General features: G+C 66.2%; 1 protein-coding gene and 1 long non-coding RNA gene across 8 annotated transcripts; one reads left to right on the top strand and one right to left on the bottom strand.

The window, feature by feature from the left end:
- Positions 1-1,009: 1,009 nt before the first annotated feature.
- Positions 1,010-22,512, top strand: TIMELESS (timeless circadian regulator). 7 transcript variants are annotated; one of them, XM_054013182.1, is made up of 30 exons: positions 1,010-1,107; positions 7,029-7,169; positions 7,661-7,814; positions 8,354-8,468; positions 8,982-9,044; positions 9,228-9,329; positions 9,734-9,889; positions 10,273-10,406; positions 11,205-11,292; positions 11,578-11,754; positions 12,051-12,268; positions 12,684-12,787; positions 13,296-13,465; positions 13,859-13,987; positions 14,503-14,654; positions 14,832-14,929; positions 15,228-15,354; positions 15,785-15,986; positions 16,238-16,389; positions 16,785-16,870; positions 17,003-17,126; positions 17,486-17,568; positions 17,752-17,894; positions 18,464-18,659; positions 19,027-19,095; positions 19,506-19,624; positions 20,522-20,714; positions 20,877-20,934; positions 21,253-21,335; positions 21,674-22,512. In XM_054013182.1, the coding sequence occupies exons 2-30, from the start codon at positions 7,073-7,075 to the stop codon at positions 21,772-21,774; spliced, it is 3,693 nt and encodes a 1,230-aa protein (XP_053869157.1). In that variant the 5' UTR covers positions 1,010-1,107; positions 7,029-7,072; the 3' UTR covers positions 21,775-22,512. The 7 variants fall into 7 exon arrangements, with proteins under 7 accessions (XP_053869157.1, XP_053869154.1, XP_053869155.1 ...); XM_054013179.1 differs by having other exon boundaries at positions 10,270-10,406; XM_054013180.1 differs by lacking the exon at positions 1,010-1,107 and adding an exon at positions 2,060-2,144 and having other exon boundaries at positions 10,270-10,406.
- LOC128828483 (uncharacterized) lies at positions 9,893-13,849 on the bottom strand. Its single transcript, XR_008443191.1, has 4 exons — positions 13,713-13,849; positions 13,310-13,434; positions 12,099-12,233; positions 9,893-9,980 (listed from the first exon to the last, which is right to left on the bottom strand). It is a non-coding gene; the product is annotated as an uncharacterized LOC128828483 (long non-coding RNA).
- Positions 22,513-22,860: the final 348 nt, after the last annotated feature.

The raw sequence follows: 22,860 nt of genomic DNA, 5'->3' as shown, positions 1-22,860 counted from the left end.
CTACAAGGTGATTCCCCACCTCCGTGCAGCCAGTGGCCCTTCTCCTTGCACACTCATCTCCTCTTGCACACTTACCTAGCATTGCCGCACTGGAGGCTCCACATTTATCAATAAATAAAATATGCAGAATTGTAAACCTGTTGTGCACAGCATTTTAATTTTTTGGCACAGAATTCCTTCAGGAGTAAACCTCGCCCCTCCTGGCAAACTCTCCTTGCACACTTACCTCCCCAGCACACACCCCCGTGCACACTCTCCTTTCCCAGTAAAACCCCTTGCACCCACATCCTCCTCGTTGCACACGCATCTCTGCAGGCACACTCACGTGTCCTAGAACACCATGCTTGCACACTCAGTTTCCAGCGAAAGGACTTCCACACGTGCAGACTCCTCTCCTCTCGCACACTTGTTTATCACAGCACACGCCCCTTGCACGCTCATCTTTCCCAGTAAAAGACCTTGCACATACACACCTTTCTCCTTTCACACTTACCTCCTCTTGCACACTCACCTCTCCCAACACACACAACCCTTGCCCAGGCACGCTCCTCCTTGCACGCCCCACGCGCGTTACCCTGTCTGGGGCTCTGGAGCAGCCCATTCCTGGGGTAGGGGTGTGCGTTCACCCCCCCTTCCGGCGTTGGTTCGCTCCATCATGCTGGGCCTCAGGAGGGAGGGGACTGGCCGGCTCTTAAAAGGGACAGTGTCGTTATCCCGGTTTGTGGTCCCCACAGAAAGGAGACCCTGATGGGGACATCCAGAGGGCCCCCCCCCAGCGGGGAGGGCAGGACTCCTGGGTTCTGTTCCCAGCTCTGCGAGGGGAGTGGGAGCTAGTGGTTAGAGCGGGAGGGGGTGCCAGGACTCCTGGGTTCTTCTATCCCCGGCTCTGAGATGCAGCCTCAGCTGAGCCGCCCCGCCCCTTGTCCGTGCCTCAGTTTCCCCTCTGGGGGGGAGACTCGCCGCTTTCCCCAGCAAAGGGGAGCTCGCAGCTTCGCTTGGCACAGGCCGGGCGGGGGGATGCAGGGGGCGGCTGCTGTTGCCCTTTTAAGGCCTGGCAGGATTTCGGCGCCATCCGAGGCTCGCTGCCGCCGCGGGAGCCCGGGCCGGGTAGGGGCGCGGGGGGGCGCCGGGCTGCGGGGGCTGGGCCGGGGTTGGGGGGTTCGGGGGGGGCTGAGCTGGGCTTGGGGGGGCTCGTGGGGGCTCGTGGGGGGGGCTGAGCCGGAGTTTGGGGGATCCCAGGGTGGGAGGGGGACTGAGCAGGGGTTTGGGGGTTCCCGGATGGGGGGGGGCTGAGCTGGGCTTGGGGGGGCTCGTGGGGGGGGTGCTGAGCCGGAGTTTGGGGGATCCCGGGGGGGCGGAGCAGGGGTTTGGGGGATCCCGGATGGGGGGGAGCTGAGCTGGGGCTTGGGGGGGCTGTGTTGGCGTTTGGGGGGATCCCGGGGTGGGGGGGGCTGTGCCAGGCTTCGGGGGGATCCCAGATGGGGGGGCTGAGCTGGGCTTGGGGGGCTCGTGGGGGGGAGTGGGGGGGGCTGAGCCGGGGTTTGGGGGGTTCCTGGGTGGGAGTGGGGGGCTGTGTTGGGGTTTGGGAGGATCCTGGGGTGGGGGGGGCTGAGCCGGGGTTTGGGGGGTTCCTGGGGTGGGAGGGGGGGGCTGTGTTGGGGTTTGGGGGGGCTGAGCTGGGGTTTGGGGGGTTCCTGGGGTGGGAGTGGGGGGCTGTGTTGGGGTTTGGGGGGGCTGAGCTGGGGTTTGGGGGGTTCCTGGGGTGGGAGTGGGGGGCTGTGTTGGGGTTTGGGGGGGCTGTGTTGGGGTTTGGGGGTTCCTGGGGTGGGAGTGGGGGGCTGTGTTGGGGTTTGGGGGATTCCCCAGATGGGGGAGTTGAGCTGGGGTTTGGGGGGTTCCCGGGGAAAGGCTGTGCTGTGTTTTTTATAGGGGTTACTACAGGGGGGGTGTCTGTTTAGAGCTTTTGGGGGGTAGCTTTTGGGGGTGTTGAATCAGGGACTGGTGCATTCGGATCACGAGGTGCTGGTGGCAAGAACTGGGCCGTATTTTTCCTCCTGCCCCCCCCCCCCCCCTTCCCGGCCTGGTCATCAGCTCTCTCCTCCCCCCAAGAGGTGGCTGCCTTCTGGTGGGCGCCCCGTGAGCGTGTAGGTGTGCGCCATGCGGGGCTGCCGGCGCCTAGCAATGGACAGTGTTGGGGGGGTGGGGTGAATCCCGAGCAATGGGGGCTGGGGGGGGGGGGGGTCAGCCTGGGAGCCAGACCCTACAGCTGCAGAGGGCTTGCCTGGGGGGAGACGGGGACGGTTTAGGGTCCCCAACAATAGCGAACACCTAGGGAACGATTTCCAGCCAGTCCCTGATTTTCCAGCACTGTGATGGGGGGGAGACCCTCCCCGTAAAACCTGAACCCCGAGTTCTCCGGCTGCTGGATGAGAGCGCGAGTTTCCCAGCTGCCTCCCCGGGGCCCTCGAGCGGCGCTGGGATCTCTGGGGCCGAGGGCACGGGGAGCACAGAGCACGTGTCCCCACTCGGCTGGCATGTGGGGAACCCACCCTGCGCTGCCCGGCTGACGCTCACCACAGCTCGAAGCAGCGGGGATCGTGGTGAGGCTCCTTTGGGGGGTTCGTCTAGACCGGAGTGTTGGTGATTGGTTTCACGGCCCGTGGCCCTGCGCGGCAGAAGGAATCAATGTAACCAGACACGTCCCCGCCAGCCCGAGTGGGGGTCGGTTGCATCCTTTATTGTTTCATAATTGACGTGAGCTTTATCAAAAGGCGTCTTTCCTCCCGGCTCAAGGTGTGCGATCCGGCTCGGCCGGGCTCCCACAACCAGTCGGTGCCCTCCCGCCCCCTCGTAGGCAAAGGATCCCCCTTCACCGTGCCCCAGAGACCAACCAATCTGGGCCCCTCGACCAGTCGGGGCAGCAAATTCCAGAGGCTGGGAAGTGTGCGAGGAAGCGGGGGGATAAACCTGGCAGCGCTGGTTCTGTCGTTGGGCCTGGTTCTGTCTGGGCTGGAACCAGGCCAGCTGTGGGTCCCCTGGGTGTCTGGGGCGCTGGCTCCCCGCTCTCTAGGCCTGTTTGCAGATGCTGCCCCCCCTTCGCTGGCAGCAGCTCTGTCCTGCAGAGAGGGATGGAGGGGAGTGAATACAGGGAGCTAATTTCCACACACCTGCCTCCTCAAGTCAGCCCCACAAGGCTGGTCTGGCCTCCGGATAGTCGGGGGTGCGGGGTATAAACTGCCTGACCCCCATGAGATCAAGGAGCCAGCGCCATGAACCCGCTGCAAGGGAGCCCCTAGTGGACAGTCGTGGGGCTGCTGGGGGCAGTTTCTTCCTGACCGCCGGTTTGCCGCGTGCCCTGGAGCTGCCAGGTTGCCGGGCCTCCAAGAGCGGCAATTTCTCCTCTCCCTGTCCTCAGGAACGGCTCCCCCTGGCTAGCCGCTGCCCCGTGGGATGGGGTCCTGGCTGCGTGGGGAATCTGGACCAGTGTAAACTGGTCTTTTAAAACCGGTTCAGTTTGACCAGCGGGTGGGCACTCCCATCTCGGTTCGGCTGAAGCGTGTCCCAAGAGGGTTTGGACTGGAACCAGAGCATCCTTCCAGTGGCTGGCGCCCGTCTAACTAACCTGCTTCAAACCAGCGCAACATTTTCTCGCGGCAAAGGGAACTGGTGGGGGAAGGAGCTGGGGGGGGCAGCAGAGATGGGGCCCGGATTGGAGCTGCCGTTCCCCCTCCCCTCGGCGCCGTCTCACGTGGCCTCGGGAGAGGCAGTTTCATGGGGCGGGGAGGGGGTGGCTGAGCAGGCCAGGAGCCGTGGAGCTGGGCCCACGTGCGGCGGTGACGTTGCCGGTGCCTCGTGCGCTCGGCAGGCCTCACGCTGCGCCTCGTGACCCATTTATTTCAGCCTCCTCGCTCGGCCTTTGTTAATGGAGCCGGGCTGGGGGTGGGAGAGGAGACGCCAGGTCCCTTACACAGCACCGCATCGCTGTGTCTGTCACGATCATCCCGCCGCTCGCTGCTGCCCCGAGGCAGCGGAGGGCTGCTTGTGGGGGGCTGAGGGGTAATCGATAAAGCGGGGAGGTGGAAACTGAGGCCAGCTAGATGTTAGGGGCCCCACCCCCTCATCCGACTTTGCTTTTCCCCACTAGAAATGTCGGGTCAGGTCCCTAGGAACTGCCCTCACCCCAGCTGGAGCACTGGCCTTGGAGCAGCCCACTAGGGGAAACTGAGGCTGGCTTTCCCAACAGGGGGATTGGTGAGGCTCCCTGGGAAAGGGGTAGGACCCTGGCCCCAGCCCAACCCTTCCACATGGGGGTCGGAAGAGCTGGAGGCCCTGGATGGGGGGGGGCAGGATGCCATGGCTGTCTGGGGGCACCTCTGAAACCCCCAGCCTTGAGCTGGGGCAGGCTGGGGAGGCCCCAGGCCAGGGGAGCACCCGGGGCAGGCTGATGTCTCAGCCGCCCTCTGGGGCTCAGACTGAAGTAGGAGGCGGGTGACCATCACCCAATTGTCTGTCTGGCTGCCCCGCGGGGTGATTTAATTGGGGAAGGGGGGGCCAGTCTAGTGGCTAGAACGGGGTGGGGGGGAGGAGAGTCAGGACTCCTGGGTTCTCTTCCCACCTGTGTTCCGCTGAACCTTCTGTGAATCACTTCAGCCCCCTAAAACGGGTGTAAATCCCTCGCTGGGGGGTCGGCCGGGTTGTCCCCTTCCCAAAGCTCTTCGTGCTGGCATGGGTGCCTTTTGCCTGACTCCTCGGGCGCTGGGTGCCGCGGGCAGGCGCTGGGTGCCGCGGGCCGGCCCGGCATGGGGCATCAGGCTGAGGTGCACGCAGCCAGTGGGTGAAATATAAACCGTCTGGCTGTGGGGAGGGGGCGGCTCTGCTCCCCGACACAGTGACCTGCTTTAGCGCGGCCAGCCCCTCCCGGGCCGGTCTGGCCCCCCTTGGGTTAACTCGGGCGGTGCTCAGGGGAAGTGGAGCAGTTGCATAAGGGAGTTATGTGATGTGCCAGCTCCCGGGGGTGGTGCCGGTGCGCTGCGGGGGGCAGGGGGGGAGGGAGGGGAAGCAAAGGCCTTTTTTAGGGCGGACGCCGGCAGCAGAGAGTTCATCTGCCGGGAGCTGTAGGGCAGGTGGGGGCGGACTGGCGGAGCGCCTGGGACGACCGGCTCTGTGAGTGCGCGCCGGGGTGGGGGAACCGGCTGGGCTGGAAGCAGAAAGGGGGTCACAGGGAAAGGAGGCATGGGGGGGGGGGGAATCCTGGAGCCAACGCTGCTCCGGACTGTGCAGTTTTTCTGCTGGACCCTCGGCCCAGCCTGGCTCTGGTGGTCAAGGGCTCCGGTTGCCTCCCTCCTGGGCCCTTAGATTCACATCTGTACTGGAGGGAAGGGGGGGCTGTTCCCCTGGGGGGGCGTTGCTGCTGTTTGGGTGTCACTCCTGAATCTTGGCCAGGCTGCGTCACCCAGGGGACCATCCGGCCGGGATTCCGTCTCCGCTGAGGGCAGGTGCAAAGGGCCGTTTCCTTCTGGCCGTGGTAGTTAGTGGGTGGATTGTGGCCTGGAGCAGGACCGTTTCCAGCCTGGCCAAAACTCTCGGCTGTTTTTTAATGCCCAGTCCTTCTCCGTGCTTGACCTCGGTGATCTCCTGTGGCTGTGAGTTCCACAGGCTCACGGTGCTGTGGGGATGGGGTGGGGAACAGCCTTTCCTGTTCGCAGGTGTGAATTGGCCTGTTGGAAGGACAGCCTGGTTGTGACACACGTAGCTAACGGCCAGGCCCCCGGCTCTGGGCCGGGAGTGAGGGGTTGAGTGGGCAGAGCAGGGGACTGGGAGCCAGGACTCCTGGGTTCTTCCCTTGACTCCTTGTGTGATCCCAGGTGGGTCGCCTCCTCTCCCGGGGCACTGTGTCCCGGTATCACCCGGCTCGGGAGCGGGCAGCATCCTGCCCCCGAACCATGGGGCTGTGGGAACTGTCAGGTGCTGTGCTCCAGGGCAGGGAGTGAATGTCCCTGTGACTGGGGGGGGGGGGTTGTTCTGCGGGTGGGCCCCAGCGTGGGGGGGATGGGGGAAGCTGGAGGTGCCGATGGGGCAGGTGAGAGGCTGGGCGTGGCGTGGCACGAGCTGCAGGTGCCTTGGGCTCCCCAGGCTGCACCTCTCTGAGTGGGAAGCTGAAGGAACCTTGATGTTTGGGGGGGGGCGTCCTGGTCTCCCCTCCCTCCCCCCGCTGCCAGCTGCCACGTGTCTCCATCTGCCAGGGAGCCGGCTCCGTGTTGCTTAGCAGGCCACCTGATCCTGCTGCCTTCGTCTGGGTCTCCAGGGCACCGGGCGCTGCTTCCATAGCAACTCCCCCACCGGCAGCCAGGCCGTGGGGGGAGGGCTCCTCCCCAGAGACAGGTGTCGTGGGCTGGTCCCCCAGGCTCGCCGCTCATTCCAGCGCTCGGCAGCTCCCCAGTGCCTGCCTGTGCGTCCGCGTCCCGTCCTCCGCTGGGTCTTTGCTCGCTGCTGGGTTCACGGGGAGCGGGGACTAGTGGTTAGAGTGTGGGGGGGGGGCTGGCAGCCAGGACTCCTGGGTTCCGTCCCTGGCTCTGGGAGGGGAGTGGGGTCTAGTGGTTAGACCAGGGGGGTGGGCAGCCAGGACTCCTGGGTTCCGTCCCTGGCTCTGGGAGGGGAGTGGGGTTTAGTGGTTAGACCAGGGGGGTGGGCAGCCAGGACTCCTGGGTTCCGTCCCTGGCTTTGGGAGGGGAGTGGGGTCTAGTGGTTGGTGGTGGGGGGGAGGAGGTTGGGAGTTGGGATTCTTGAGTTCTACCCCCTAGCTGTGTTCCTGGATCACTGCATGACCCTTGATATGTCACTTAATCTTGCTTTGCCTCAGTTTCCCCACTTGGTCATGGAGGGAGAGTAATTTCCACCCCCAACCCCTCATGACCGCTGGCGAAGGGCTCGGAGACCCTGTAGATGTGCGAAGGGCTGGAGTGAGGGGTGGGGCTGGCGGGTCCCGTCCTGGGCTGTGGCGGGAGGCCTCACTGGCTCTGTCCTTGCAGGTTTGGCTCTCTGGCCGCTCCCTCTTCTGGCTGGGCTGGGATTTATGGACTTGTACATGATGAACTGCGAGCTCCTGGCAACGTGCAGCGCCCTGGGCTACTTGGAGGGGGACGTGTACCACAAGGAGCCCGACTGCTTGGGTACGCCGGCGAGGGGTCAGCCCAGAATGGGGTGCTGACTGTCGCTGAGGCTGTGGGGGGGCCAGTCCCTGGGTGGGAAGATCCTTGGCTCACCAGGCCGACCCGGGAGGGGATGGCTGGGTTCCTGGTTGGGAGCTGCTCCCTGGGACTCCTGGGTTCCAGTCCCTTCTCCTCTCCGTGCCTTCCTTTCCCCAGTAGGGGGGTGCTGACCGACCCTTTCCCCCTCACTGGGTGCTTGAGATCTTTCTTAAAAGGGTAGTGACCCTCAGCTCTGCCCTTCCCCTGCCCCAAAGGAAGAAGTGCCCCGCCTGAAGGGTGTTTCAAAGCGGCTTCCGTCCCAGCCGCTGCGTGGTCCCTTTGGATGCGCCCAGCTCTGGGGGGGAGGAGACCGGCTGCTTGTGTGGGCAGGGCCAGGACTCTGCGTGGGGGGGCAGAGAAGCTAGGCTGGGCGCTTGTGGGGGTCACACCCTCTGCTCCCCCCCCTCCCCCAGAGAGCGTGAAGGATTTGATCCGTTACCTGCGTTATGAGGATGAGACGCGGGACGTCCGCCAGCAGCTGGGCGCGGCCCAGATCCTGCAGAACGACCTGCTGCCCCTCATCGCCCAGTACCCACAGGACAAGCTGCTCTTCGACGCTGTCGTCAGGTACGGCCCCACGGCGTCCACTCCCGGCCTGCGGGCTTCTCCGCCCAGCCTGGCGCCAAGCCACGTGGCTAGCGTCCCTCCTGGGGGTGGGTGTCTTATAGCTACAGTGTCCGTGCTGCTCTGGGCTCATATCGGAGGAGGCAGATGCAGGAAGCGGTAGGATCCTGTGGCGGGTAGTTCCGCAGTCTGGGACGATCCGTCTCCCCCAGGCGGGAGCGTTGCCTGGGTCCGGAGGAGCAGAACTGTCGGCCCCAGTCCCTGTTCTGGAGCTCCGGGGGTGGCTGCGGTGCAGAGGGCTGGGCTGGGCTGGGCGAGGAACCCACAGCCCTGGGTGGGTGAGCCGGGATTGAACCTGGGACCTCTGGATCTAAATCCCAAGGCTGCAGCAAGCTTGTTGGCCTCCAGCAGGCGCTCTGCCGGGTCCTGCACCTGGCGAGAAGTCGCCCGAGAGCTGGGTGGCTGCGCCCCGGGGGAAGGGTCTGCACGGTGCCGGAGGCTCCTGCCATGTCTGCGAGTCCCCCCCCGGTCTCCTCCCACAGGCTGATGGTGAACCTGACCCAGCCGGCCCTGCTCTGCTTCGGCAAAGTCCCGCACGACCCCGGCTCCCGGCACTGCTTCCTGCAGGTTGTGTCCTACCTGCAGGCCTACAAAGAGGTGAGGCTGCCTGCCCTCTTCCCCCCTCCGGGATAACAGGGCTGTGGGGAAGGGGGGCAGCTGCCCCCATCCCAGCGGGGGGTGAGCCAAGGTGGCCCTGTTAGGTAAAAGTAGCCACCTGTCCCAGTCTGACACGGGGCTGAATGGCGGGAGGAGGGTGGTCACAGAGATCCTTGGGTCTTTCCAGCCCTGGATGCCCCCTTTGTGCCACTGGGAGGAGCGGGGGGCCTCTGGGTGACCGGGAAATCCGTGTCCAGGTGCCCGGAGCTAAAATTACCCTTCTCTGCCCCCTGGCTGGCTGCTCCCCCCCAGAGCTGGCCGCCTTTTACCAGGGCTGCCTGCGTCCTGGAGCTGGAGGGGTGGGTACAAGGCCTGTCTGCCCTTAAGCTCCCCCTGCTGGCTCCACATCAGCCAGCGTCCCCCCGGCATCCCTGGGCCATACCCCTCCCGCCCCATGCCACAGGGGGCGCTCTCCTCCCGGCCTCGGCCCTCATGCTGGGTTCTCCCCGCCAGGCGTTCGCCAGTGAGAAGGTGTTCGGGGTGCTGAGCGAGAAACTCTACGACCTGCTGCAGCTGGTGAGTGTGGCCCCGGCCTGCGGGGAGGGGGGTGGGAGGGGACGGCAAGGGGAGTTTGGCACTGAGTCAAGTGCCTAATTCCCATAGGCCATGTAGGATGGGCCCCAAACCTGCTCCCGGAGGGCTGGGATGAGCTGGGAGGCAGCGGGTTTCCGTCAGTCACTTTCTCATTGGTCCCCCCAGGACTGGGAGCAGAGGCAGGAAGAGGACAACCTGCTGGTCGAGAGAATTCTGCTGCTGGTGCGGAACGTGCTTCATATCCCCGCCGACCCCGAGGAGGAGAAGGTAATGGGGGGGGGGGCTGATCCCCCTGGTGGGCAGGGGAGGGGTCTCCGTCTCCTTGCCACGTGTGGCTGGCGAATGGCCAGCAGCCCTGATGTGAGGAGGAGGGCTGGGGGGAGCTGCCACTACTGGAGGCAATCTGGGAGGGGTGGAGTGTGGGTGGGGTGGGGGGTGGGGGTTGTCATCTCTTGCAGCCGGTTCTCACTCCCCGCATGGGGGGCAGGTAGTGAGTTCCGGGATCTTCCTGCTGGGACACCGTGCCCTGGGGAAGGGTGGGAGACCCAGGGAGAAGCCAGGCTCTGCTCCTGTGTGGCGTGAGCTCCCCCCGGTGGCGGGGCGTAGCCAGGGGAGGCTGGAGGCTGGGCCCCTGCCCCACGCTCAGCCCCACACCCCTTCCCGTGTGCCAGAGCGTGGATGACGACGCCAGTACCCACGACCGGGTGCTCTGGGCCATACACGTCAGCGGCATGGACGACCTGCTGAAGTTCCTGGCCAGCTCCTCGGCCGAGCAGCAGTGGGGCCTGCACGTGCTGGAGATCATCTCGCTGATGTTCAGGGACCAGGTGAGCCCGGGTGGGGAGCAGGGGGCCTGAGACAGGAGGGCGCCCCCCCAGCTGCACTCCTGGGTTGGAAGCTGGCTGGATTCATCCATTTCTGGGGGGCAGAGGGGGAAGCAATGCATGTTTTTGGGGGGCAGAACATACGGCAGCCAGTTGTGCCAAGGGGCTGGGGGACCACACCTTTGTGCATGGGGGTGTTGGCATCTCTCCAAGAGGCCCAGCACGGAGCCCCTGGCAGCTGGCCTCACCACCCCACCCGCAAGGAGTCTCAGCGGGGCCTTCACCCTGCCCCCCAGCCCAGAGGAGCAGTGCCAACTGGGATATGTAGTCCCCCAGGAGTGGCCGTATTGTAGGATGGGCAGGTCACCAGCCTGCTGTCCCAGCAGGATCCGGAGCAGCTGGTGGCCACGGGGCAGGCCCGCCCGGCCAAGGAGCAGGTGGCAGACGTGAGGGACCTGGAGGTGCTGCGGCAGAGGGAGCTGGCGGAGAGGAAGAGCCGGGCGTTCCAGCGAGGGAGCAGGTGAGCTGGGGGCTGCAGCTGGCTCCTTGAGGCAGGGGGAGGGAGGCTGGGGGATCAGGTGCCTCCCCTCAGAGAAGTGGGCTCGACACCGGCCTGGCGACACGAGTTTGGGGCTCCATACACCATCTAGATCTCCATGGCGTGCTGTTTGTGCAGTGGGCAGCCGCTAGCAGGGGGCTGCGGGTCGGGGTTGAGGGGCACGGGCAGAGCTGAGGGGAGGGGGGAGCCCAGGGCAGGGCTAGCAGGGGGCTGCGGGTTGGGGTTGAGGGGCACGGGCAGAGCTGAGGGGAGGGGAAAGCCCAGGGTGGGGCTAGCAGAGGGCTGCGGGTGGGGGTTGAGGGGCACGGGCAGAGCTGAGGGGAGGGGGAAGCCCAGGGTGGGGCTAGCAGGGGGCTGCGGGTCGGGAGTGAGGGGCACGGGCAGAGCTGAAGGGAGGGGGAAGCCCAGGGTGGGGCTAGCAGGGGGCTGCGGGTTGGGGTTGAGGGGCACGGGCAGAGCTGAGGGGAGGGGGAAGCCCAGGGTGGGGCGAGCAGGGGGCTGCGGGTTGGGGTTGAGGGGCACGGGCAGAGCTGAGGGGAGGGGGAAGCCCAGGGTGGGGCTAGCAGGGGGCTGCGGGTCGGGGTTGAGGGGCACCGAGCTGTGCAGGAACTGCTCTGGCCCACCCTTCTCCTGCCCCTCAGTTCAGAGGGCACCGCGTTCCTGTGTGCCAGAGGCTGCTGCCTTCTGGGGGGGGGCGCTGCAGCTCATCTTCTTTTCCCCGCCCCCTCGCCTGGCTCACCCCAACCTCTGTGCCCCCAGGCACTCCCGGTTCGGCGGCTCCTACGTGGTCCAGGGGCTGAAATCCATCGGCGACAGGGACCTCGTGTTCCACAAGGGGCTGCACAACGTAGGTGCCTTCTGCCCACGCCTGGCCGGCCTTACCGGGGGGAGGGGAGCTCTGTGTATGTTTGGGGGGGGGTGACGGATGGGGGGCTCTCCCTTGGGAGCTGAGGAAGGAGCAGGGCTGGAGGAAGGCAGCAGAGACTGATCCGAGGCCATTTGGATCCCATGTGGCTGGGGGCTGGGACATAGAGCGGACCCTGTGAATCTGGGACAGAGCGATCGGGAGGGGCGGGGGGGATGTGGGGGGAATGTTCCTCTCCTCACTCTCTTCCCCCCCTCCCCCCCGCAGCTGAAAGAGCACAGCCACGACCTGGGCAAGGAGCCGCGGCGGGTCCCCAAGCGCCGGCAGCCGGCCCGGGAGGCAGAGCCGCGCCGGCGCTCGGCCCTCAACGTCCGCCTCTTCCTGAGGGAGTTCTGCGGAGACTTCCTGGAGAGCTGCTACAACCCCCTCATGCGCCTGGTCAAGGTGAGCGCGGGCGGTGGTCACGGCAGCACCGGGCCCCCGCCCCTCCCGGCCCCGCCTGCCGGGCGGGCGCTGCAGTGCGCGGCTGGGAGCCTCTGACCCCAGGCTGGGCAGTTTCCCCTGCCCTCAGGGGGGCAGTGATGCAGGGGGAATTGGGGTGGGGGGCAGCTCAGGGGTTGGTTATTCAGCATCACTAGCTCCAATCCCGTCAGCGCCCCGGAGCAGCATGGGAGGGTCTCGGGGGTGGGGGCTGGGCAGGAGGGTCCCCGCTGCCCCCCCAACCTGTATGTGCTCCCCAGGACCAGCTGCTCCGGGAGAAAAGCCAGCAGCATGACGAGACCTACTACCTGTGGGCCATGGCCTTCTTCATGGCCTTCAACCGCGGCCGGCGCTTCCGGCCCGAGCTGGTGTCCGAGACGGTCAGCGTCCGCGCCTTCCACTTCATCGAGCAGAACCTCACCGCCTACTACGAGGCCATGCTCCTGGACAAGAAGGAGGCTACGTCGTGGGCCAGGCGGTGAGCAGGGCGCCCGACCGCCCCTCTCCACCGGGCCTGGGGGGGCGCTGAATGGGACCGGAACGGCCCAGTGCAGGGAGGGAATGCAGTTTAGTGGTTAGAGCTGGGGGGGGGCTGGGAGCCAGGACTCCTGGGTTCTATCCCTTGTTCAGGGAGGGGAGGGGGGGTTGTCTAGTGGCTTAGAGAAGGGGGTGGGGCTAGAAGCCAGGATGGCTGGGTTCTTTCCCCAGTTCTCAACTCCAGAAGTCCTTGGTTGACTCCCTTCACCCTCTGCCTGTCACCTGCCACCTTACCCTCCCCTGGGGGGCAAGGGGGACCATGTCCCGCCCCCCCACACACACACACCTGAGCTAGGTGCCAAGAGCGGCTGCCCAAGGGGGGGTACTCTCCTGACCAGCCTCTGCTCCGTGCCCAGAATGCACCTGGCCCTGAAGGCCTACCGGGAGCTGCTGACCACAGTGCAGGAGATGGATCGCTCCCCGGACGAGGCCGTGCGGGAATGCAGCAAGATCATTAAGAGTGAGTGCACCCCCGGGCCAGTCCCCACCCCTCCGGGCACTCAGCCCCCACCCCTACCCCTTGGAGCCAGCTGCGGGGAGGGGTTGCTCTTAACTGGGGCTCCCAGCCCCTTGGTACTGGGCCTCCGAGCTATGACATGGGGTGACATGGTCATAGCTGCCCTGGGGCTGGATCGGGGCCAGCTCCCCCTTGAAGGGGGAGGTCCCATTCCCCACCGCCCTGAGCCAGCCAGTCCCCACCCTGGGGCCGGATGGGAGCTGGCACCCCCTAGAGGAGAAAGGCCTGGTGCCCCATCTCCTACCCCTTTCCCCCAAACCAGCCAGTCCCCTGCCCTGCAGCCAGATCGGGGCCAGCGCCCTCTAGAGGGAAAAGCCCCCCCCACACCTCATTCCCCTAGGCTGCCCAGCCCCACCAGTCCTGTGTCAGCCCCTTTGCCTGGTGGGCGCTGACCCCCGGCCAGGCCAGGGCGCTCGCTCACTCTCCCTTGCTGTGACACGCTCCCCCCCAGATAACATCTTCTACCTGATGGAGTACCGGGAGCTCTTCCTCGCTCTCTTCCGCAAGTTCCAGGAGACCCGCCAGCCCCGCTGCTTCCTGCGGGACCTGGTGGAGACCACCCACCTCTTCCTCAAGATGCTGGAGGCCTTCTGCCGAGGCAGGAACAACCTGGTGGTGCAGGTAGCTAGGGCGGGGGCGGGCTGGGATGGGGAGAGGTGCTTCGGGGGGGGGGGGGGGGGGGGGTTGTGTCTGGGGGGGGCACCTGCTTATTTGCCCCCCTTGGACAGGGGGAGGTGCCCCTGATCTGACCCAGGGCCACGCTAACCCCCCTCCTCCCCGGGTGGGTACAGGGGGAGCGGGGCTGGCCCCTGGTTTGGCCCACGGCCCCCACATTTCCCCCCCCCAGCTGTGGCCGACTCTCCTTTACCTGACAGTCACTCCTAGTGGCCAGCAGGGGGCGCCAGAAGCTCGGCTTCCTGTGTGCCTCAGGGCAGGGGGTTCGGTCCTGGGGTCTGCCAGCCGGACAGGGGGAGCATTGCGGGGGCCTCTCACCGCGCCGTCTCCTCCCTGCAGAGCAAAAGGGTGAGGAGGAAGAAGCAGCCCCGGGCCGGCCGGGCGGCCCCCCCCGCACAGCCCCGCGCCCCCCAGGAGCTGGAGGAGCTGTGGCCCAGCCTGGCAGAGCAGCTCGGCGCCTGCGCCCAGGTAGGAGGGGGCAGCGCCTGGGGTCCCTGCGGGGTCTGGGTCAGGGCTGCCCTGGGGGACCTGGCCCAGCGTGGCTTGGGCATCACCGGGGGCGTGGCCTTGTCACATGCACAGGCCACGCCCCTTGTGGGCCACGCTAGGTGGCATGGGAGTCTGTGGGGGCCCCCCCGGTGTGGGCATCTGGGGCAATCGTGGAAGGGCAGCTGTATCCCAATAGTGTTGGGGGGGCAGGACAGGCGCCCGTCCCCAGGGGCCAAGGTGGCTGAATCCATAGGGGGTGGGGAGTGCTGCTCTGGGGGGCTGAGCCCACCGGACATGGGGGATCTGGTTCAGTGGAGGCAGGTGGCATTTGGGGGGGCTGGGCTCAGTGGGCTGGTGCCCCCCTGCCTGGGGCCAGCCCTCCAATGGGACATGGTGCTGTTCTGTGGTACCTCTGTGGGCAGGGCTGGATCTGGCCCCTCCGTGCCAGGCACTGAGTCACCCCAGCCTCTCCCCGCCCCCCACTTCCCTGCCAGGGGACTGAGCCCCTCCCGGAAGACGTGGTCCCCTTCGACGCTGCCTCGGAGACCCCGGTGGAGGAGCAGCGAGCGGAGGCCATGGTGCGCATCCAGGACAGCCTGCTGGGCCGCCGGGCGCCGGCCGCCCTGACCCTGCTCCGCTCCGCCAGGTACTGCCGCCGGCCCCGCTGGGGGTCACCAGGGCGATGCGCCCACCTGCCGTCAGTGCTGGGGGGGGGCGGCGGGGACCCCTTGCCCTGGCCTGGGGGAGCCCCGGCCGACGGGGCGCGCGGGGGCCTCTCACTTCCCCAGCGCCCCGGCCCGACCTGTCTGCGTCCCCTTCCCAGGGAGGTGTGGCCCGAACAGGACGTGTTCGGCTCCCCGCAGGCGGCCCTGGACGAGGAGATCGAGCTGCTGAGACAGATTCTCTTTGCTCCTCTTCCTCGTGAGTATCCTTGCCAGGGGATGGGGGGGTCCTCTCCCATCACCCCAGTGCCACCCTCCCACTCACACAGCCTGATGGCTCCAGCCTGGCTCAGTCCAGCCATTCACCCCCCCCCTCCCCCCCGTACAGCTGGGAGCCCCCTTAACCCCCGAGTGCCCGGGCTGGGCCTGGGCAGGCCCCGCCGCGGGGTGGTGCTGGGCGGGCAGCCCCGGAGTAAGGAGCCGGCTGTGTGTGCTGCCGCCGTCGACTCCCTGGTGGTGCCGCGTCCCCGTCATCCTGGGGTGTCTGGACATTGCAGGGCAAGCGGCACCCGAGGTCGAGGAGCCGGGGGAGGAGGAGGAGGAGGAGGAAGAGGAGGTAGAGGAAGAACTGGCGTCTGTCCAGGTGTCGGAAAAAGAGTTCAACTTCCTGGATTATCTGAAACGGTGAGTGGGACCCGCCGGTGGGAGGTCGGGTCAGGGCAGCAGGGCTGGGACACGCTCTATCCAGGAGGCCAGCTGGGCCATGTAGGTCGAGGTGCCCTGGATCCTAACGCTGGGTGCACTGAGCCCCTGGGCTGGGCAGAACGTCTCCGGCTGGCAGGCGCTGTCACCCTGTGGGGTGACTCTTGGGCATGTGGAGGGACTTGGGGGCAGGCAGGACTCCTGGGTTCTATTCCTGGCTCTGTGTGGCTTTGAGCAAGTCGTTTGCCTGCTCTGTGCCTCGGTTTCCCCATTGGGTACAGGGAGGCTGATCCTTGCCTCTTGGAAGCTAAGCTGGGGGGGAGGGGGCTGGGGAAGGGGCCCTGTCCCTCGGCTGAGCTGTCCCATGATCCTTTGCTCACTCACCTGTGTATTGGGGGCTGGTGGGGGCCAGGTTTGCCAGCGCCAGCGTGGTCAAGGCCTATGTCCTGCTGCTCCGGGGCTACCGGCAGAACAGCGCCCACACCAACCACTGCGTGGCCAAGATGCTGCATCGCATCGCCTACGACCTCAAGATGGAGGCGCTGCTCTTCCAGCTCTCCGTCTTCTGCATCTTCAATCGCCTGCTCAGCGACCCCTCGGCCTCCGCCTACAAGGTGAGGGGCCCCTGGGGAGCCGCCCCAGGCAGGGCCCGCCCTTCACCAGGCTATGCCTGCGTCACCAACCCGCCAGCAGGGAACGGCCAATGCCGGGGAGAGGGGCCTCGAACCTCCACGCTCGCCTGTCAGTTAGAGCAGCCTTAGGGCTGCTCTAAGCTAAGCCCCGCTCCCTGCAGGCCCAGGGAAGCAGCGAATACCCTCTAACCTATGGGCCTCTAACCGCCTCACCCCACCCCCTGCCTTCCCAGGAGCTGGTGACCTTTGCCAAGTACGTACTGGGCAAGTTCTTTGCCCTGGCAGCCACCAACAAGAAGGTCTATGTGGAGTTGCTGTTCTGGAAGAGCACGGCCACCGTGCGAGAGATGACGGAGGGCTACAGCTCACTGCAGGAAGGAGAGGGGTGAGTCTGGGCTGAAGGCTGCCATCTTGAAGGAGGCCCTGGGATGGGGTGGGGGTGAAGCGTCTAAGCCCTCTCTGTGTTCCCCGTATTCTTGGCTCTGCTTGCTACTACGTAGAGCCGCCTTGGGGCTGCTCTAGCTTCTGCTTTGCTAGGGCAGGGGCAGCGCCCTGACACCAGCTGCACACAATCCCCAGGAGGCCCTGCGCATGGGGGCGGTTCTCAGAGGAGGGACATCGGCACCCCATTTAAGGCCGGTTTGCAGGACGGTGACCTAGGGCAGGGCGTCCCTCCTCCCCACCCCACGTGCCGCAGGCGGCTAGAGCTCCAGGGTCCCAGCCGGGGAGGGGAGGGTCTCCGACTCCAGCAGCACCTCACCGGGTCTCTGCTTCCCCCAGCTCTGGTGCCCGGAGGGCCCCCAAGTGGACTCCACAGGAGGAGGAGGAGCTGCGGGAGCTGTACCTGAAATACAAGGGAGTGGAAGGTACCAGCCGTCTTGTTAATGACCCGCCGGGGCGTCTGGGGTGGGGGAGCTGCCCAGGACTCCTGGGTTCTGTCCCAGCTCTGAGAGGGGAGGGGAGGCGTTTTTTGTAACCGCGCCCTGGCCTCTCCCCAGGTGCGGACGTTGTCGGCAGCATCCTCGCACACCTGCGGGCTCCTGGCCGGACCCGGAAGCAGGTCGTCAAGCAGCTGGTGCGGCTGGGGCTGGCTGAGAGCGCAAGGGATTTCCCGCGGGAGAGGTGGGTGCCCCCCGAGCCTCTCGGGAGCTGAACGGCAGGGGCTGGGGGGGGGGGGCAAGGGGGAGCCCCGAGCCGGCCACAAAGTGAAAAGAACCCAGCGTCCGTGCACTGGGGACTCAGCGTGGCAGGGACAGTAAATCCCCTGCTCTCTGCATGGGGGACGGGGGGTCTCCAGGGGGAGGTGGGCACTGGGGTGAGGGGACTAGGAGCCAGGACTCCTGGGTTCTATTCTCGGCCGTGTCACTGATGCGCTGTGACCATGGGGGAGTCCCTCCCATCCCAGCGCGGTGCGATCCGTGGTTGGGGGGCGCGGGGGCTGGGCATCCCTCCTGCCCCTGAGTGCCCGTGTTCTGGCCCAGGAAGGGGACGCGCCTCGTGCTGTGGACGGAGGAGCAGGAGCGGGAACTGCAGCGGCTTTTCGAGGAGTTCCAGGGCGCAGATGGTAAGCAGGGGATCCCGGGGGGCAGAACAGGGGGCGGGAGCAGATTGATCGGGGGGCGGGGGGGTCTGATCAGCTGGGACTCATTAACCTCCTCACCCCCTCGTATCCCTGCGCCCAGTGTAATAAAGGGGCTCTCCAGCCTGATGCAGAATCTCTCCGCCCCCCCCCTTCCCCCCCCGGCAGATATCCTGGGTAACATCATGAAGCACCTCACGGCCAAGCGCTCCAAAGCCCGCGTCGTGGAGAAGCTGCTGAGCCTGGGGCTGGTGGCAGAGCGCAAGGAGCTGTACAAGAAACGCAAGAGGAAGCCCGGCCTGCCTGGCATGGTACGGCACTGTGTGTGTGTTGGGCGGGGGGGTGTCCCCCCCCTGCTGTCAGGGGCACACCCCCATTGCCCCTGCTGGGAGGGGTGGTCAGAGGGTAATTCCCCCCCCCTCCCGTTTGTGTGGGATGTGTTTCCGTGGGGCTGAGGCCCATGGGGGGGGCTCTGAAAGTGCCCCCCCCCCCGCCCTGGGGATTCATTCCCGTTTGGGTGCGGTTTCCTTCGCCGGCTTCTCTGGAGGGTCCCCAGGCACTTTATAGACCCTGATCCACCCCCAGCCATGCCCTGTCCCGAATTGTACGCATGGGGAAACCGAGGCATGGGGGGGGGCATGACTCACATGTTGAGTCCGTGGCAGAGCTGGGGATAGAACCCAGGAGTCCTAGCTCCCAGTGCGGCCCCCCTCCCCCGGCTCGAACCCACTGGACCCTACTCCTTTATGATCAGATGCAGCTATGAGTCTGGGCTGGGCACCCTCTCTTACCCAGCTCCCCCCTTCTCCCCCCAATGGAGCCTGGGCAGGACCCCCCCGCCCTTGGCCTATGACTTTACTGTCGCTCCCATCCCTTCCAGAGCGAGGACAGATCCCCGTGGGGTGCAGCTGGCCAGGAGGACTCTGCAGAGGGGGAAGAGGAGGAGAGCGACAGCGAGGAGGAGGAGGAGGCCTGGGAGGAAGGGGGCGCAGAGGAGCGCCAGGAGCAGGGCAGCAAGAACCAGCTGGCGCCGGAGCAGGACGTGCAGGGCCTGGCGCGCCGCCTGAGGCAGGGAGGTGAGGAGCACGCTGGCTCCCCCAGTGGCGGCGGCGCACCCGTGAGCGCCTCCTACTGGCCTGGGGAGCTGTTGGGTGGGGCACGCGGGCCTCTGTTGGGGGTGAGATGAGGGGCAGCGAATGCCGGCTGCCTCTGCTCCTTGGCCCAGACACACACAGGTTAAGGCCTGTGCCCGCACTGCCCCCCCCCAGCCCCACGGCTCCTTAAAGGGGCCCCATCCGCGTTCAGCCCGGCTCCATCTCCCCCGTGAGCTCTGGGCCAAGGCTGACCTGGCCCCGCTGCCCGCTGGGATCCCTGGCTTGTGAGTCTCCAGCTCGGAGCGTTCCTGGGGCCATCTCTCACCTCTGCCCTCCCTTGTGCCCGCAGGCCTGGCTGGCTCCTTGCTGTGGCTTCAGAACTGCCTGAACCGAGCGGCCGAGGACCGGGAGGAAGATGGTTAGTACCCGGGGGGCAGGATCGGTGCTGGGAGGGTGGCTGGCGCCGGGCATGGCCCTGCCGCGCTCAGGAGATGCTGGCGGCTTCTCCCCGGGCTCCCGACATCGGCAGTGCCGCAGGGAAGGTCCCGGGGGCACGGCTCGTGAATGGGATCTGTTCCCTCCTGGGGCAAATGGGGGCACCCCAATACCGGCTGGGGTGAGATGCTCCTTGGGGTCAGCCCGGACATCGGGAGGGGATCCATGTGCATCTCTCCCCTACGCGGCGCCCACGTGAGCCCCCCGAGTCCCCTGGCACTAGCACCCCCACCTGGCAATTCCCGGTTTCGAAGGATCCCCCGGCTGTAGCCCCGACCCCCCTCTCCCCCATGCGCGGGGCAGGTTCATCCTCACGGTGCCCCCTGTCCCCAGGCACCGCCCAGCCCGTGCCCTTGGTGCCGCTCTTGGAGGAGAATGAGGACGCCATGGAGAACCAGGGGTTCCAGAAGCTGCTGCGGAAGGTCGGGGTTCGGGCCCCAGCTAACGAGCAGGTAATTACCCCCCGTCAGAGTCCCTGGGGGACGCTTGGGAACTGCTCCCTACCAAGCCAGTCAGGACTCTGGGGAGCCTCCTCTCTCGGAGCGGACTGGCTCCAGGGCAAGACGCTTTCACAGCTTTGACTTCCTGGGTCTGACCTTGGAGCATTCAGCATCTCCGTCCCCCCGTGCGCTTCCCGCAGCGAGTCTGCACCAGCGGGGTCCTGGGGCAGCCAGAGGGCCCTGCCCCCCAACTCCGCAGCCAGACGCGACTCTCAGCCAGACGGTAACACAGAAGAGTTATTAGATAACAGGAACACGGTCCAAACAAAGCTTGTAGATCCAGAAACCAGGACCCTCAGACAGGTCCATCTTGGGGAGGCCAGAGCACTGTCTGGGCCCCCTTCATTTCCCCAGCCAGCTCCAAACTGAAACTCTCCAGCCCCTCTTCTGGCCTTTGTCTCTTTCCTGGGCCAGGAGGCCCCCTGATCCCTTTGTTCTCCAACACCTTCAGTTGGCCCCTTGCAGGGGAGGGGCCCAGGCCATCAGTTGCCAGGAGACAGGGTGTTGGCCATTCTCTATGCAGACAGCATCACACTGGCCCTCTAAGGCTCTGCAACAATCACACACCCTTATTCCACCACCAAGATACTTAAGAAATGCATAGGGGAAACTGAGGCACCCACACAGTATTCAGAGAAAACATTGAGAACATTCCCACTTCGTCACACTCTCTCTCTCTCTCTCTCTCTCTCTCTCTCTCTGCATTGTGAGCGTGGCTGGTATGTGCCCAGGGGCGGAGGGGAAAGGATGTTTTCAGGGGGGCTCCACTGGGACACCCCCCCCCCCCGCGTGAGTGCCCCTGTCAGGCTGTGCCTGGCACTAACACTGCCCCTCCCCGCCCCCCCGCAGGAATCCTTCTGGCGCATCCCGGCCAAGCTGAGCCCCGAACAGCTCCGGCGCGCGGCTGCCTCCGTCGCCCAGGAGGAACCTGAGGGAGAGGAAGGCTCCCCGGGGGGGCCGGCCACCGGCCCGGAGCAGAGAGCCCAGGCCCTGCAGACCTTGCGGCTGGCCCGGAGGAAGAGAGGGGTCCCAGCCGTGCCAGGTGAGCGACGGGTGGGTGTTGGCCTGGGAGGCTGCCCCAGGAGGCAGGGGACAGGCTGAGCAGTGAGATGGGGTGGGGGGACTGTTGTGTTGCACACACACACGGTCTCTCGGTCTCTCTCTCTCTCTCTCTCTCTGCTCTCACTTTCTTGTTCCATTTCAGAGGAGGAAACACCTGGCCTGGAGCAGCCACCAGCGTCCCCAGGGTCTGATCTGGAGAGGTGAGAGTCAGGAATAGTAACCCCGCCCAGGCTCTGTGCCCACACAGGACTCCTGGGTTCTGTCCCTGGCTCTGAGAGGGGGACTGGGGCCTGGTAGGTTGGAGCGAGGTGGGACTGGGAGCCAGGACTCCTGCCTTTGACTCCCTTCTGCCTTGGGAAGTCCCTGCCCCTCCGTGCCTCAGTGTCCCCATCTCTAACAGGTAATGATGTCCCATCCAGGGGGTTGAGGTCTAGTGTTCATAAGGGGCTGGGCTGGGGCGGGCAGCTGGGGGTTGGGGGTGCCGGGGTTGCCCCTAATCCCTTCCCCCGTCATTGCAGGGATCTTCCTGTCCAGTCGCAGCTGGGCCCCAAGCGGAGCCGTGTGATCCACAGTGACGACGACGAGGACCCCAAAAGCCGAGGTCTCCGAGTGCCTCCCTCTGCCCCTCCCTGCAGCCTGCCTGGCCCTGGGTGCAAGAGCACGCACGCACGCGCACACACACACACACACGCACACACACACACACGCACACACACACACACGCACACACACGGCACTGGTGGCAGCTGCTGTCCGGGGACATCCCTGGGGCAGAGCCAAGTGGGGCCCCAGGTGCCCCCTGCTCTGGGGGGTGGGAGTAGCCTCTGGAGTGCTGACAGGCTGAGTGTGGGGCTCAGCTGGAGGGGGGGCGGCCTGAGGGGAATGTGGAGGGGGGAGGGGGACTCAGCCCTGAGGTCCCTCATCTGTTCTCCCTTTCAGCTGAAGCGCCAGCCCAGCCGGACCCCAGCTCAGACGGGGAGGGGACACGGCCCCCCCGCCGGAGGAAGCGCCTGCGGATCGAGGAGGAGGAGGAGGATTAAAGGGGCCTGGCCAGACCCCCCCCCCCCCCCCCGCACGTCGCCTTGGCCTGCCCCCCCAAGGCTCCTCCAGACTGCTCTCGGTGTGACCGGCTGCTTCAAACCCTCCCCTCCACCCGCTGCCTGTCGGCCATGCACAGCCGGAGGGGAGGGGGGGAGTGCTGGGGCCAGGCCGTAGGGGGCACAGACATGGGGGGGGCACTGAGGAGCCAGCCCCTGCCCCTTCCTGGTTCCTTTTGCTTGTAATTCCACCACAGAGGGGTCACTCCCCCCCCCAACCCCAGGGGGGTGACGTGGTTTGAATTGGGTTCTGGGTCCCAAGGTTTGTTTGTCACCCACAATGTGGTCCGTCCCCCCCCCAGCTGCTGGTGTCATCAGGGTTAAAGGTCGTGGTCCCCAAGGGAAGCAAAGGGCCGTGTGCTCCCTGGCGGGCTGGGGGCTGCGCCCCCATGTGTGGAGGGGACGTCCTTGGCCCTTCCCCTGGGGCGGCTGAGCCAAAAGGGGGCCTAGGCTGCCCCACCCCCGGCCCTGGGCTAGAGCTACCCTACCCCCGCCAGGGCCCAGCTCCTCTGCGCCAGGGCCCGGCTGGGCCCCGGATAGGCCTTGCCCTGCTGGGTGGGCACTGGGTCCTTCTGTCCCAGGAGAGCCGGGGCGAGCCAGCCAGGGAGGGGCATTAACTCCTCGCTCCCCACCCCCCCATTCCCATTCCTCAGCCCCTTTATGGTTTGACTTCCAGCAGGAGTTAACTTCCCCCACATCCCCCCCCCCCAGTTTGTTTGCTGTGTCATTACGAATGGGCAAAGGCCAAAATAAAACGGGTTCAACCTTCCCTCTTGTCTCCCTGCTGCAGTGGTGGGGGGCAGGCCAGGGCTGCTGCGGGGGAGGGGGGGGGGAGAGAGAGAGAGAGTGTGTGTGTGTGTGTGTGTGTGCGCGCCCCTAGATTGGTTTCTCCCCCCCCAGCTGGGAGGGGCCCTGGCCCAGCCTGGTGACAGTGCGGGGGGGTGGGGGTTGAGTTTTTTTATCAACAGCTGCACAAACACGATGAACAGAGACCCTGGCCTGAATCCAGCCAGGGCAGGGGCGACGCCC

The sequence above is a fragment of the Malaclemys terrapin genome, chromosome 23, assembly GCF_027887155.1.
Source record: "Malaclemys terrapin pileata isolate rMalTer1 chromosome 23, rMalTer1.hap1, whole genome shotgun sequence".
In the NCBI taxonomy this organism is placed as follows: domain Eukaryota; kingdom Metazoa; phylum Chordata; order Testudines; family Emydidae; genus Malaclemys; species Malaclemys terrapin.
Note: the sequence above shows the minus strand (reverse complement) of the source record. Positions and strands in the feature narration are given on the sequence as shown.

Excerpts from the sequence above, each read along its gene's own strand:
- TIMELESS (XM_054013179.1), top strand. The coding sequence starts at position 7,073 with ATGGACTTGTACATGATGAACTGCGAGCTCCTGGCAACGTGCAGCGCC. Across the intron at positions 12,269-12,683 it reads GCTACGTCGTGGGCCAGGCG|AATGCACCTGGCCCTGAAGG; the intron begins GTGAGCAGGGCG and ends CTCCGTGCCCAG. Across the intron at positions 18,660-19,026 it reads GCGCCGCCTGAGGCAGGGAG|GCCTGGCTGGCTCCTTGCTG; the intron begins GTGAGGAGCACG and ends TTGTGCCCGCAG.